Below are 14591 nucleotides of genomic sequence, written 5' to 3'. Positions count from 1 at the left end.
CACGAGGCAGAGAAAATCCCTGACCCCGCCGGGAATCGAACCCGGGAACCCTGGCGTGGGAAGCGAGAACGCTACCGCACGACCACGAGCTGCGGACGATTTGCCTGAAGCAAGGAGGTTTTGGTGCAACTGGGACTATTCGTGAAAATCGTCTGCCTAAAGAGTGTCATCTCATACCTTCTAAAACTATATCCAAGAGGAATAAGAGAGGAGATTTTGATTACAAGCGCAGCAAGGAAAGTGGAATAATCGTTGCCAGAAGGCTAGATAATTCTACAGTAACAATTGCTTCCACAAGCCATGGTATCAGTCCAGTCAGCACCGTTGCCCTATACTCTAGACAAGAGAAGAAAAGAATACTTGTACCTCGACCTAATGTAATTGGAGAATACAAGAAAAATATGGGAAGAACTGACCGAATGGATGAAAATGTAGCGTTATATAGAGTGAGTGTCAGAGGAAAGAAATGGTGGTGGCCAATTTTTACATGGCTTCTAGATCTCTATACATAATAGGTGGCTTCTTCATAGAAAGACTAGTATAAATATGCCTCAGCTGCACTTCCGGTGCTACACTGTGAAAAGTTACCTCACTTCCAATGCTGCAGTACCAAGAGGTCCTGGACTCCCTGCAGGTAATTCAATCCAAGGCAGAGTGCTGCATGATATTAGATATGGTGAAACAAATCATCTGGTAGCCACGGTGCCACAGAAAAAAGAAGACGCCGTGCGGCGGAAAACTGCAAGGAATCCCAACAACAATGTGCTGCACATGTGATGTTGGTTTGTGCGTAGAATGTTTTGTGCCATATCACAGAAAGTGAGTACTGTCGCCTGAACTTGATGTAAATCACATACAGTCTATTATTTTACTTGCTGTCATATATTCTGCCTAAAATGTATGTTCTACATAGTGTGACATATATGTTACGCCCTTTTTTGTTTCAATTATTGATTATTCTTTTGTTTTGATTGTTGTATTGGTTTTCTTTGATGACAATAAACACATAAATATCTAATTTGTAGAAATCAGAAGAAAAAAATAGTTCAGGCAGAAATGGGTTAAATGAACTACATAATTACGTATGACCGCCAAATCACCCCGAGTGCTTAGTTTCCAGAGGGCGAGCGAGTGGTCACGCAGGTGCTCGCCTAGCAACCTCCTGAATTGTCCTGCACTGGAGAGGCGGTACTCACCGCTGAGCTGCTGGAAGACGAGCAGGGCGAGCGAGAGGGCCAGCGGGATGAGGACGGGCCTGCGCAGCAGCGCCCTTCGGCTGAAGGGACTGCCCTCCTGGGCGGCCGACGCGCCCTTGCTGGAGGCTGTCTCCTTCTCCTTCTCCTTTTCTGGTGCTGCCGCCTCCTGGAACAAACCCCGCCCACACTTTATAGAAGCGGTTGCAACAGGACTCTGTGTGACATGGGGTGGGGTAGGGTGGGGTGCGCTGGCGTGGCGTGGGGCAGGGTGGAGTGTACTTTTCCTCAAGCTCTACGAGGTACGACAATAAAGTAATGAGACTGTTGTGAAAAAAATGCTGCTTACTGTTTTAGTCAAGTTTAGTGTTGTCTCCTTCAAAGTAGTTCCCTTTTGATTGCACACACTTTTTCCAGCGCTTCTGCCATTGATGGTAACATTTCTGGAACTCATCTTCTGTAATTTCCTCCAAGACCCTCGTCACAGCTTTTTGGACCTCTTGTGTCGTTTGAAAAATCGTGTCCCTTGACCGCCGTTTTGACTCTTGGAAATAGAAAAAAGTCGCACGGAGCGATATCTGGTGCATAAGGTGGCTGTGGTAGTACTGAAATCTGTTTTGAGGTTAAAAATTGCTGTACTGACAGAGCAGTATGGGATGGCGCATTATCGTGATACAGAATCCAATCTTTCTCATACCAAGATCTTTAGTTATTATTAGACGAACCGTTTCTCGATTGATGTTCAGTTCTTCTGCAATCATTTTCACGGATAATCTTCGATCAGATCTTACGAGTTCACGCACCCTGGCCAAGATGACAACTGTCCGTGAGGTTGATGATCGTCCACTGCAGTCTTCATCTTCAACATTCGTTCTGCCTTCACTAAACATTTTATGCTAACGAAAAACCTGAGCTCATGACATAACCTCCTCTCCAAAAGCCTTCTGAAGCTTACCGTAAGTTGTCGTCGCGTTTTCACCCAATTTAACGCAAAAAGAAATGACATACCGTTGCGCAATATTATGCGGTTCCAGTTCTGTGACGCGAGACACAAACACGTGTTAACTTATTACAGCACAACTCACGACTGAGCAGTTGCATCGATGTGCCACTTGGACTAGAAGCAGCTTATAGACCAAAGTCAAAGATATTGTGCCTACGCAAGCCTGCAGTGTTGCCACATCTTGCAAAGAAAATCAGTCTCATTACTTTATTGTCGCACCACGTATGTCATACATGAGATTGACACAGAACTACCTCCAGGACCACACATTCAACACGAGATCTGGGAATGGTTATCTCTCCTCGATGCCGGCTGGCTTTCCACACGGCCCCATAGTTGATCCCATCCTACTTGATCCCATGCTACATATTCTGTACACAGCAGACCTACCACAGACTCCACGTGTACAGCTGGTGTTGTATGCTAATAACACAGTGCTCTACACCAACAATGACCCCACACGTCTGGCGGGTTGCTGGCTTCAGAGGACGGTCGAGAACCTCACTGACTGGGCAGAAAAATGGTGACTAGTGTTCAACATTAAAAAGACACGAGCCATCATTATCACATGCCTGTCATACCAACGCATTGATAGCTGTCGTGAAACGTAGCAGCTCTATCCAGTAGAGTAAAACTCATCGCTACTTAAGTTCACATTGGTCAGAAGATTTATGTGGCACCCGTAACTCATATTTCAAAAAATGGAGACTGAAGTCCCGTACCAGTTTGGGTGTTTCACCTTAACAACAGCACAAGGTGCAGTTTGATGGCAATATTGTCTGTCACAACAAGAACGAAATATCTTGACATCACACTCCACCATACTCCAGCTCCTTAAAAACATCTGCAAAACACATCAGCCAAGGTAAAAAATCGCAACAACATCATCCAGAGGCTGTGTGGCACAACCCGGGGGTGGTTTCAAAAAATGGTTCAAATGGTTCTAAGTACAATGGGAATTAATATCTGAGGTCATCAGTCCCCTCGACTTAGAACTACGTAAACCTAACTAACCTAAGGACATCACACACATCCATGCCCGAGGCAGAATTCGAACCTGCGACCGTAGCAGCCGCGTGGTTCCGGACTGAAGCGCCTAGAACTGCCTGGCCACAGTGGCCGGCCTGGTTTCAACGGAGACGTTGTATACGTCTGCTCTTGCACTGGATTTTTTCGGCTGCAGAGTATTGTGCTTCAGTGTGGTGTAATACTTGTAACAACAGCCTCATCGACGCACAGCTCAACAACACGATGCTCATGATTATTGGTACAATCAGACCATCTCCTGTCTATTGGATTCCCCTGCTAAGCAATATTTATCAAACACAGACTCACAGAACTGAGACATTGCTTGGAGATTACCAAAATATACAAGAGAAGGAACTGCCCATTCATCACGATATAGCTGTCTTACGAAAAAATAGGCTCCGTTCAAGACACCCACTACTACCGCATGCTAAAGAGTTGGCTACAAGTAACTGCCAGCACATCGGGAATTACCAAGAACACGAATGGTTCTAGAAGTATAACTGTGATATTGTGGGTGTCGAACATGACAGGTAACTGTGGGTCAAATCAAATAGAATCCGTACTGGACGTGTTCGGTGTTCCAACTCACTCTACAAATGTATTGTGGAGTCTCCGAGTTGTGACTGTGGTGCACTGAATCAATCTGTCAGACGTATGAGAGAGGAATGCAACATACCATGCTATAAGGGCACGTGGAAAGATTTTATGAATGCCAGTGCCACAGCGGTGGAATGGAATAAGCACTCCGTCTTCAGGTCACAAGTGGCCCATCGGGACCATCCGACCGCCGTGACATCCTCAGATAAGGATGCGGATAGGAGGGGCGTGTGGTCAGTACACCGCTCTCCCGGTTGTTACAATGGTTTTCTTTGACTGGAGCCGCTACTGTTCGGTCGAGTAGGTCCTCAATTGGCATCACGAGGCTGAGTGCACCCCGAAAAATGGCAACAGCGCACTGCAGCCCGGATGGTCACCCATCAAAGTACCGGCCACGCCCGACAGCGCTTAACTTCGGTGATCTGACGGGAACCGGTATATCCGTGGCAAGGCTGTTGCAGGGGAATGGGATATAAGCACAAATATTACTATTTAGACGATTAATTTTTGTTTTGTGCAGTGACATTCATTACATTGTATGAATGTACTGCATGTGTATGCCATACGAATGATCTACATCTACATCTACATTTACACTCCGCAAGCCACCCGACGGTGTGTGGCGGAGGGCACTTTACGTGCCACTGTCATTACCTCCCTTTCCTGTTCCAGTCGCGTAAGGTTCGCGGGAAGAACGACTGTCTGAAACCCTCCGTGCGCGCTCGAATCTCTCTAATTTTACATTCGTGATCTCCTCGGGAGGTATAAGTAGGGGGAAGCAATATATTCGATACCTCATCCAGAAACGCACCCTCTCGAAACCTGGCGAGCAAGCTACACCGCGATGCAGAGCGCTTCTCTTGCAGAGTCTGCCACTTGAGTTTATTAAACATCTCCGTAACGCTATCACGGTTACCAAATAACCCTGTGACGAAACGCGCCGCTCTTCTTTGGATCTTCTCTATCTCCTCCGTCAACCCGATCTGGTACGGATCCCACACTGATGAGCAATACTCAAGTATAGGTCGAACGAGTGTTTTGTAAGCCACCTCCTTTGTTGATGGACTACATTTTCTAAGCACTCTCCCAATGAATCTCAACCTGGTACCCGCCTTACCAACAATTAATTTTATATGATCATTCCACTTCAAATCGTTCCGCACGCATACTCCCAGATATTTTACAGAAGTAACTGCTACCAGTGTTTGTTCCGCTATCATATAATCATACAATAAAGGATCCTTCTTTCTATGTATTCGCAATACATTACATTTGTCTATGTTAAGTGACAGTTGCCACTCCCTGCACCAAGTGCCTATCCGCTGCAGATCTTCCTGCATTTCGCTACAATTTTCTAATGCTGCAACTTCTCTGTATACTACAGCATCATCCGCGAAAAGCCGCATGGAACTCCGACACTATCTACTAGGTCATTTATATATATTGTGAAAAGCAATGGTCCCATAACACTCCCCTGTGGCACGCCAGAGGTTACTTTAACGTCTGTAGACGTCTCTTCATTGATGACAACATGCTGTGTTCTGTTTGCTAACAACTCTTCAATCCAGCCACACAGCTGGTCTGATATTCCGTAGGCTCTTACTTTGTTTATCAGGCGACAGTGCGGAACTGTATCGAACGCCTTCCGGAAGTCAAGAAAAATAGCATCTACCTGGGAGCCTGTATCTAATATTTTCTGGGTCTCATGAACAAATAAAGCGAGTTGGGTCTCACACGATCGCTGTTTCCGGAATCCATGTTGATTCCTACATAGTAGATTCTGGGTTTCCAAAAACGACATGATACTCGAGCAAAAAACATGTTCTAAAATTCTACAACAGATCGACGTCAGAGATATAGGTCTATAGTTTTGCGCATCTGCTCGACGACCCGAGAACTACACAGATGTCTCTGCCCAGTGCCCACCGTCATCAATGCCACCTCATCTCACCTATCTTCAAATATCTCACCCGATTGCTTCTAGAGTTGGTGATTGTTTCTTCCATGTACACAGTCTTCTTTCAGGATTGTCAAAGTGTGAGTGATGGTTTAATTAAGCTCTATGCAAAATTCTAGCAAATGGATTTCTCTTTCATTCCCCCCCCCCCCCAGTCCATATTCTCACATTATTTCACTTCATTTCCTTTATCTATTACCGAAATCCAGTCCTCCATCATAATTAAATCTTCTTCATACTTAAGTATCCGAATAATTACTATTGCTGGCCGCTGTGGCCGAGCGGTTCTAGGCGCTTCAGTCCGGAATCGCGCTGATGCTACGGACGAAGGTTCGAATCCTGCCTCGGGCATGGATGTGTGTGATGTCCATAGGATAGTTAGGTTTAAGTAATTCTAAGTCTAGGGGACCTCAGATGTTAGGTCGCATAGTGCTTAGAGCCAATAATTACTTTTATCTTCTCATACATTCTTTCAATCTCATTATCATCTTCAGAGTTAGTTGGCATGCAAACTTATACTACTGCGGTGAGTATTGGCTTCATGTCTATCTTGGGTACAATAATGTGTACACTATGCTGTTCGTAGTGGTTTATCCGCATTCCCATTTTTTATTCATTATTAAACCTACTCCGGCATTACCCCTATTTGATTTTGTATTGATAATCCTTTACTGATCTGACCAGAAGTCCTATTCACCCTACCGCCAAACTTCACTAATTCTCACTGTATTTGTCTTCAAACTACTATCCATTTTCTTCTTTAAATTCTCTAACCTATCTACCTGATTCGGGGATCTAAAATTCCAAGCTCCGACCCGTAGGACGCCAGTTTTGTTTTTCTTGATGACGACTTCCTCCTGAGTTGTCCCCAAATGGAGATCCAAGTTGGGGAATATTTTGCGTCCGGAATATTTTTCTCAAGAAAATGCCATCATCATTAGGCCATACAGTAGACCTGTATTCCCTCAGGGGAAAAAATGACAACTGTGATTTCCACTGCTCTCACTCATTTCCAGTAACAGTACAACAATTGTTGTTGGCTAACGTTACAAGGCCAAATCGGTCGATCACGCTGAGTGTTGCCGTTGCAACTCCTGAAAAGGCTGCTGCCCCTCTTCAGGAAGCAAAAGTTAGCCTGTTCTCTCCATTGTGGTGGCATCTAAGGCATAGCTATCTGTATCACTAAAGCACACAAGCCTCCCCATTTCGGCATGATCTGTGGTTCACGGAGAGAAACCCGTCACAAGTCACACATTTCTATAGTCAGTGCTAAATGGCGCTTGTGGTGGTGTAAACAGCAGCACCACTGGAATTTTTGGATGACTGGAAACGAGAAAATTGAAGTGATGAATAATCCTTTATCCTATGAAAATCCGATGCAAGGATGGATTTCGCGAATGCTTGGAGAAAGTTACTAGCCATCATGTGTAGTGCCAACAGTGAAGTACAAAGGAGGTAGTCCTATGATACGGAGGTTTTTTTCGTCGATGGGGTGTGGTCCCCTTATTGTGCTTGGGAAAACGCTGAATTCATGAGGATATTAACACATTTAAAGCATTTTGTACTATGTACAGCAAAGGGACCATACGGAGATGATGATTGCTTGTATCAGCATGGCAATGCACCGTGTCCAAAAGCAGCAACCCTGAGGCAATGGCTTGTGGACAATAACATTCTTGAAATGGACTGGCCTGCCCAGAGTCCCAACTTGAAACCAACGGAACACCTTCAGGATGAGTTACAACATCGATTTCCCTCCAGACTACATCACTACCTCGTATGGTTTCGGTTCTTGAGGAAGAATGAGCTGCCAATCCTCAATAGAAGTTCAGACGCCTCATTGAAAGTGTCGCCAGCAGAGACGAAGCCGTTATAAGGCTGAAATGTGGACACACCCAAATTAATGTCCACTAATAATTGTCTGGATATTTTTGATCAGATAGGGAATTTGGCGACACTAGACCGACATCAGCTCAGGAGTTAGTACAGCTAAATACCATTTCTAAACAGTAGCTCTCGCTGGGACATATCAGCAATAGCAGTACTATGAAGGCGTTCTTGCAGCCTAGGGGTAACCTGTCCGTACAGTTATACACTAAGGACGAAAGTAACTTTCACATGATGTGTTTCTGTCAAGCAGTGTAGCTCGATGAAACTTGTACCATACATAGAAAGAACTGCAACAGCACTGCACAAAAGGTACCTGAAAGAAATGCGCAGTGAAACGAACAGAAATGAGACTTTGATTCAAAGAATAATTACACTAAAATTATCACAATTCATAATAATCTCCTGGCCTTTACAAAAGGAACGACACGGTTCTTAACAGGGTTTGTGATCACCATCGACGGCAGTGAATGTTCTGCAACGTGCTCCCAAGCTGCCATGAGACTGATGAGTTCTGCTGCACCAGTGCAGTTCACAACTGGTGGATGGTCGTTGCTGCATGTGGACTTGCTGCAATACTCCCCCCCCCCCCCCTCCCCAATGCATCCCACACGTGGTCGTTGGATTTAAGTCGGGGTAACTGGCAGGCTAATCCGTTCGCCGAAACCACAAGCAACAAGAAAACATGGCACACCCTGACATTTGGCATCAAAACAACACACCGAACGGGAAACATTATGAGTAAACAAGGTATAAATGTGGCGCATAAAACAGTCAACAGTCTGTGGAAAAGATTAAAGATATCTGTCACCATCAAAGACAAATTCAACAAAGGAGGCGTGTACCAGCTAACCTGTAAAGACTGTGATTCAGTATACGTCGGAGAGACAGGTAGAAATTTCAGGATAAGATACTCAGAACATTTAAAAGCTCTGAAAAGTGACAGCACACAGTCCACATTTGCAGACCACCTCATAAAAACTAACTACCACCCCAGTGGTATAGAAACAGACCTACAAATCCTAAAACACAGTAACCAACTGTACCAATTTTTAACAACAGAAGAAAATTACCACATCCAAAAAGCTATCACACAGGGTAAAAAAGTTATCAGTGACCAAACAGTACTATGTAATAAAACACTATTCAACACTGTAAACGAGTTACCAGACAATACAAAATAAAACACACACATACACACACAGAGAATGGAAACAACGGAACAGATTCAAAATTTTTTACCAATGCCCTCATTTTCAGCTCAGCTACACAAAAACACCTTTGTTTTAGAAAAACAAACTTGTCACAGCCAAGGACTAGCAAAATTCTACAATGGTAAGGCGAAACACAGACATATGTAACGAACTTTACCAGAACAAACATTTTAAACATTGGATAGCAAACAAACAATTCAATACAGATGACTTTCTAACATCCTTCATGTTAGGAGATGATATGGTGTGCTAATTTCGACCTGTGGTTGATTTTGGTTGGGAGTCACAGAACACACTATGTAAAATAAAAGATAAAGCACACATACAATTTAACCTAAAAATAACCTGTATGTATGTATTTCGGGAAAATAATAAAAAACCCATTTAGGATGCCACAACTGTGGTCATTAAACAAAATATTAATTTGTTTAGATTAGATTAGATTAATACTAGTTCCACGGATCATGAATACGATATTTCGTAATGATGTGGAACGAGTCGAATTTTCCAATATATGACATAATTAGGTTAATTTAACAACATACTTAAGTTAATATAACAACTTTATTTTATTGTGTTTTTTTGTTTTTCTTTATTTTTTATTTTTATTTTTTTATTTATTTTTTAATATTTTTTTTCTTAATTTATATCTAAAAATTCCTCTATGGAGTAGAAGGAGTTGTCATTCAGAAATTCTTTTAATTTCTTCTTAAATACTTGTTGGTTATCTGTCGGACTTTTGATACTATTTGGTAAGTGACCAAAGACTTTAGTGCCAGTATAATTCACCCCTTTCTGTGCCAAAGTTAGATTTAATCTTGAATAGTGAAGATCATCCTTTCTCCTAGTATTGTAGTTATGCACACTGCTATTACTTTTGAATTGGGTTTGGTTGTTAATAACAAATTTCATAAGAGAGTATATATACTGAGAAGCTACTGTGAATATCCCTAGATCCTTAAATAAATGTCTGCAGGATGATCTTGGGTGGACTCCAGCTATTATTCTGATTACACGCTTTTGTGCAATAAATACTTTATTCGTCAGTGATGAATTACCCCAAAATATGATGCCATATGAAAGCAATGAGTGAAAATAGGCGTAGTAAGCTAATTTACTAAGATGTTTATCACCAAAATTTGCAATGACCCTTATTGCATAAGTAGCTGAACTCAAACGTTTCAGCAGATCATCAATGTGTTTCTTCCAATTTAATCTCTCATCAATGGACACACCTAAAAATTTGCAATATTCTACCTTAGCTATATGCTTCTGATTAAGGTCTATATTTATTAATGGCGTCATACCATTCACTGTACAGAACTGTATGTACTGTGTGTTATCAAAATTCAGTGAGAGTCCGTTTACAAGGAACCACTTAGTAATTTTCTGAAAGACAGTATTGACAATTTCATCAGTTAATTCTTGTTTGTCAGGTGTGATTACTATACTTGTATCATCAGCAAAGAGAACTAACTTTGCCTCTTCATGAATATAGAATGGCAAGTCATTAATATATAATAAGAACAACAAAGGACCCAAGACTGACCCTTGTGGAACCCCATTCTTGATAGTTCCCCAGTTTGAGGAATGTGCTGATCTTTGCATGTTACGAGAACTACTTATTTCAACTTTCTGCACTCTTCCAGTTAGGTACGAATTAAACCATTTGTGCACTGTCCCACTCATGCCACAATACTTGAGCTTGTCTAGCAGAATTTCATGATTTACACAATCAAAAGCCTTTGAGAGATCACAAAAAATCCCAATGGGTGGTGTTCGGTTATTCAGATCATTCAAAATTTGACTGGTGAAAGCATATATGGCATTTTCTGTTGAAAAACCTTTCTGAAAACCAAACTGACATTTTGTTAGTACTTCATTTTTACAGATATGTGCAGCTACTCTTGAATACATTACTTTCTCAAAAATTTTGGATAAAGCTGTTAGAAGGGAGATTGGACGGTAATTGTTGACATCAGATCTATCCCCCTTTTTATGCAAAGGTATAACAATAGCATATTTCAGTCTATCAGGGAAAATGCCCTGTTCCAGAGAGCTATTACACAGGTGGCTGAGAATCTTACTTATCTGTTGAGAACAAGCTTTTAGTATTTTGCTGGAAATGCCATCAATTCCATGTGAGTTTTTGCTTTTAAGCAAGTTTATTATTTTCCTAATTTCAGAGGGAGAAGTGGGTGAGATTTCAATTGTATCAAATTGCATAGGTATGGCCTCTTCCATTAACAGCCTAGCATCTTCTAATGAACACCTGGATCCTACTATATCCACAACATTTAGAAAATGATTATTAAAAATATTTTCAACTTCTGACTTTTTGTTCGTAAAGTTTTCATTCAATTTGATGGTAATACTGTCTTCCTCTGCTCTTGGTTGACCTGTTTCTCTTTTAATAATATTCCAAAATGTTTTAATTTTAATATCAGAGTTGCTGATTTCAGACATGATACACATACTCCTGGATTTTTTAATAACTTTTCTTAATATAACACAGTAGTTTTTATAATTTTTGATAGTTTCTGGGTCACTACTCTTTCTTGCTGTCAGATACATTTCCCTTTTCCGGTTACAAGATATTTTTATACCCTTAGTAAGCCATGGTTTGTTACAAGGTTTCTTACGAGTAAATTTAACTATTTTCTTGGGGAAGCAGTTTTCAAATGCATTTACAAAAATGTCATGAAATAAATTATATTTTAAATTGGCATCAGGTTCACGGTACACCTCATCCCAGTCTAACTGCTGTAGGCAGCGGACCCATCCTTAATTCATTGTTATGAATATCCTCCAGTTCCGAGTTCCTCCACCTGCGCCTTTCGATGTAGTTGCACGTTGTCATTCATAAAAATCAAGTCATTGTCGAATGCACCCCTGATAAGACGCACATGGGCAAGGAGTACAGCGTCACAGTGAAGTTGACTGGTGAGTGTATGGTGTTCATAGATTTGGAGGTCACTACTCCAATGCAGCATTACGCCTACCCACGCTGACCCACCAAAACGATCATGTTCAGCAATGCTGGACATGCGGTCAAATGGCAACGAGTGGGAACAGGTAATGCACCCAGGAACAGTGTGAAAATGATAGTTTTGGATGTCCAGGTGTTATGGTGTGGGGAGCCATAATGTTGCACAGGCGAAGTGACCTTCAGCTCTTTGAACACAGCATAGTTACCACTCAGTGTTATTGTACTTCTCACCCACGTGCGTCTTTTCAGGGGTGCATTCAGCAATGACTTCATTTTTATGGATGACGACATGCATAACCACGTCAAACAACGCACGTGGAGGAGCTGTTGGAACTTCAAATATTCAGCGAATGGACTGGTCTCCGCATTCCCCTGACTAAAATCCCCCATCGAGAACACATGGAATGCACTGCAGAGATGTATCGCAGGACGTCCACATGAGCCAACGACAATCCAGCAGCTGGTGGTGTAATGGAAAGTCCTGCCAAAAGAACTCTTTACCAAACTTGTGGCCAGCATGGGAGGGCATTGCAGAGCATCCACTGCCATCTGTCGTGATCACATGCCCTCTTAAGTATCAAGTCTAGTCTGTTGTAATGTCAAGGAGACCATAATAAATCACAGTGACTTCTGTATAATTATTGTCTTTCAATAAAATGTAATTTCTGTTCATCTCATTGCGTATTTCTTTTATTACCTTTTATACTGCAATGTAGCAGTTTTTTCTGTGCACGGCCCAAGCTTCATCGAGCTATGTTACTTGCCAATGACACGTCATACAAAAGTTACTTTCGCCCTTAAGTTTTGCACGCCAACAACCTTGCCACAGTAATAACACTACGCTGGTTCCCGTCAGATCACAGAAGTTAAGCACTGTCAGGCTGGGCCACCGTCCGAGTCTGCCGAGTGCTGTTGGCAAGCGGGATGAAGCCAATTGAGGAGCTACTTGACTGAGAAGTAGCGGCACCAGCCACGAAAACTGACAACAGCCGGAAGAACACTGTGCTGACCATATGCCCCTCCATATCTGCATCCAGTGACGCCTTAGGTCTGAGGATGGCATAACGGCCAGTCGGTTTGGACGGTGTTTGTTTGCTTGTTTTAAGTTTCGGATACCAGTTTATATGGCCGACCACGGCGCTAGCTCGCAGGTGGATGGGGAAGCGACAGCGCGGGATTTCGGCGTACTGAAACAGAAATTTCATCTACTTTTAAACAGGGCACGATAGGACTCGTGTCGAATAAAACATTAGTGACTTCTGGCGTTCCCCAAGGTAGTATTACAGGCCCTTTGCTGTTCCTTATCTATATAAACGATTTGGGAGACAATCTGAGCAGCCATCTTAGGTTGTTTGCAGATGACGCTGACGTTTATCGAATAATAAAGTCACCAGAAAATCAAAACAAACTGCAAAACGATTTAGAAAAGGTATTTGAACTGTGTGAAAATTGGAAGTTGACCCTAAATAACGAAAAGTGTGAGGTCATCCACGTGAGTGCTAAGAGGAATTCGTTAAACTTCGGTTACATGATAAATCAGTCTAATCTAAAAGCCATAAATTCAATTAAATACCTAGGTATTACAGTTACGAACAACTTAAATTGGAAGGAACTCATAGAAAACGTTGTGGGGAAGGCTAACCAAAGACTGCGTTTTATTGGCAGGACACTATGAAAATGTAACAGATCTACTAAGGAGACTGCCTACACTACACTTGTCCATCCACATTTAGAATACTGCTGTGCGGCGTGCGATCTTTACCAGATAGGACTGACGGAGTACATCGAAAAAGTTCAAAGAAAGGCAGCACGTTTTGCATTATCGCGAAATATCGGAGAGAGAGTCACAGAAATGATACAAGATTTGGGCTGGACATCATTAAAATAAAGGCGTTTTTCGTTGCGACGGATTCTTCTCACGAAATTCCAATCACCAACCTTCTCCTCCGAATGCGAAAATATTTTGTTGACACCGACCTACATAGGGAGAAACGATCGCCACGATAAAATAAGGGAAATCAGAGCTCGTACGGAAAGATATAGGTGTTGGTTCTTTCTGCACACTATACGAGATTGGAATAATAGAGAATTGTGAAGATGGTTCGATGAAACCTCTGCCAGGAACTTAAATGTGATTTGCAGAGCATCCATGTAGATGAAGATGTAGAGACAGAAGAGGTGGCGTACCTGTTGCGTGCCGTTGTACGGAGGCGGCGTGTCGTCACTGAGAGTGAAGACGCCGCTGCTGACGCCGCCGCCGTCTGACTTGACCGCCCTGAGCGCCATTGGTGGCTCCGGGGAGGCGGCTGGGTCGCCACCTGTGGAAAATCATAAAACGCTGTCTCAGACGCTCTGCGCCTGCAGTAGGTAGGTACGTGCTATGTTGGCAGATCATCGACAATGATTTCGATTTCATCGTCGTCGACGTCTAAACGTCAGTGGTCGCTTCGATGAATTTTTAGAATGCCGTAAAAAGCTACATACAAAAACATTTAATATCATATAATTCTTAATTAACAAAGAGAGCAAGACCTGTGAGACAGGCGAAATACCCTCAGACTGTAAGACGGCTAGTGCTAACAGACGTGAATACTACTGAACTATCAGTTTAATAAGCCGTGCTTGCAAAATAATGAAACGTATCATTTACAGAAAAATGGAAAAGCTAGTAGAGGCTGACCTTGGGGAAGATCAGTTCGAGGTCTGGAGAAATGTAGTAAAC

At 42.5% G+C, this 14591-nt stretch overlaps 1 protein-coding gene across 2 annotated transcripts in view; it reads right to left on the bottom strand.

Moving 5' to 3' along the window:
* LOC126242629 (facilitated trehalose transporter Tret1-2 homolog) overlaps positions 1-14591 on the bottom strand; it is a 284620-nt gene that overhangs the window by 34735 nt on the left and 235294 nt on the right. For both annotated transcript variants that reach the window (XM_049948104.1, XM_049948103.1), the window contains exons 5-6: positions 14057-14187; positions 1197-1362 (exon numbers count right to left, since the gene is read on the bottom strand). In XM_049948104.1, coding sequence (XP_049804061.1) covers positions 1197-1362; positions 14057-14187 — 297 coding nt within the window. The remainder of the gene's footprint in view (positions 1-1196; positions 1363-14056; positions 14188-14591) is intronic.

This window comes from Schistocerca nitens, chromosome 1 (assembly GCF_023898315.1).
Source record: "Schistocerca nitens isolate TAMUIC-IGC-003100 chromosome 1, iqSchNite1.1, whole genome shotgun sequence".
Classification (NCBI taxonomy): domain Eukaryota; kingdom Metazoa; phylum Arthropoda; class Insecta; order Orthoptera; family Acrididae; genus Schistocerca; species Schistocerca nitens.
The sequence above is the reverse complement of the archived record's forward strand: the minus strand, read 5'-3'. Positions and strand labels throughout refer to the sequence as shown.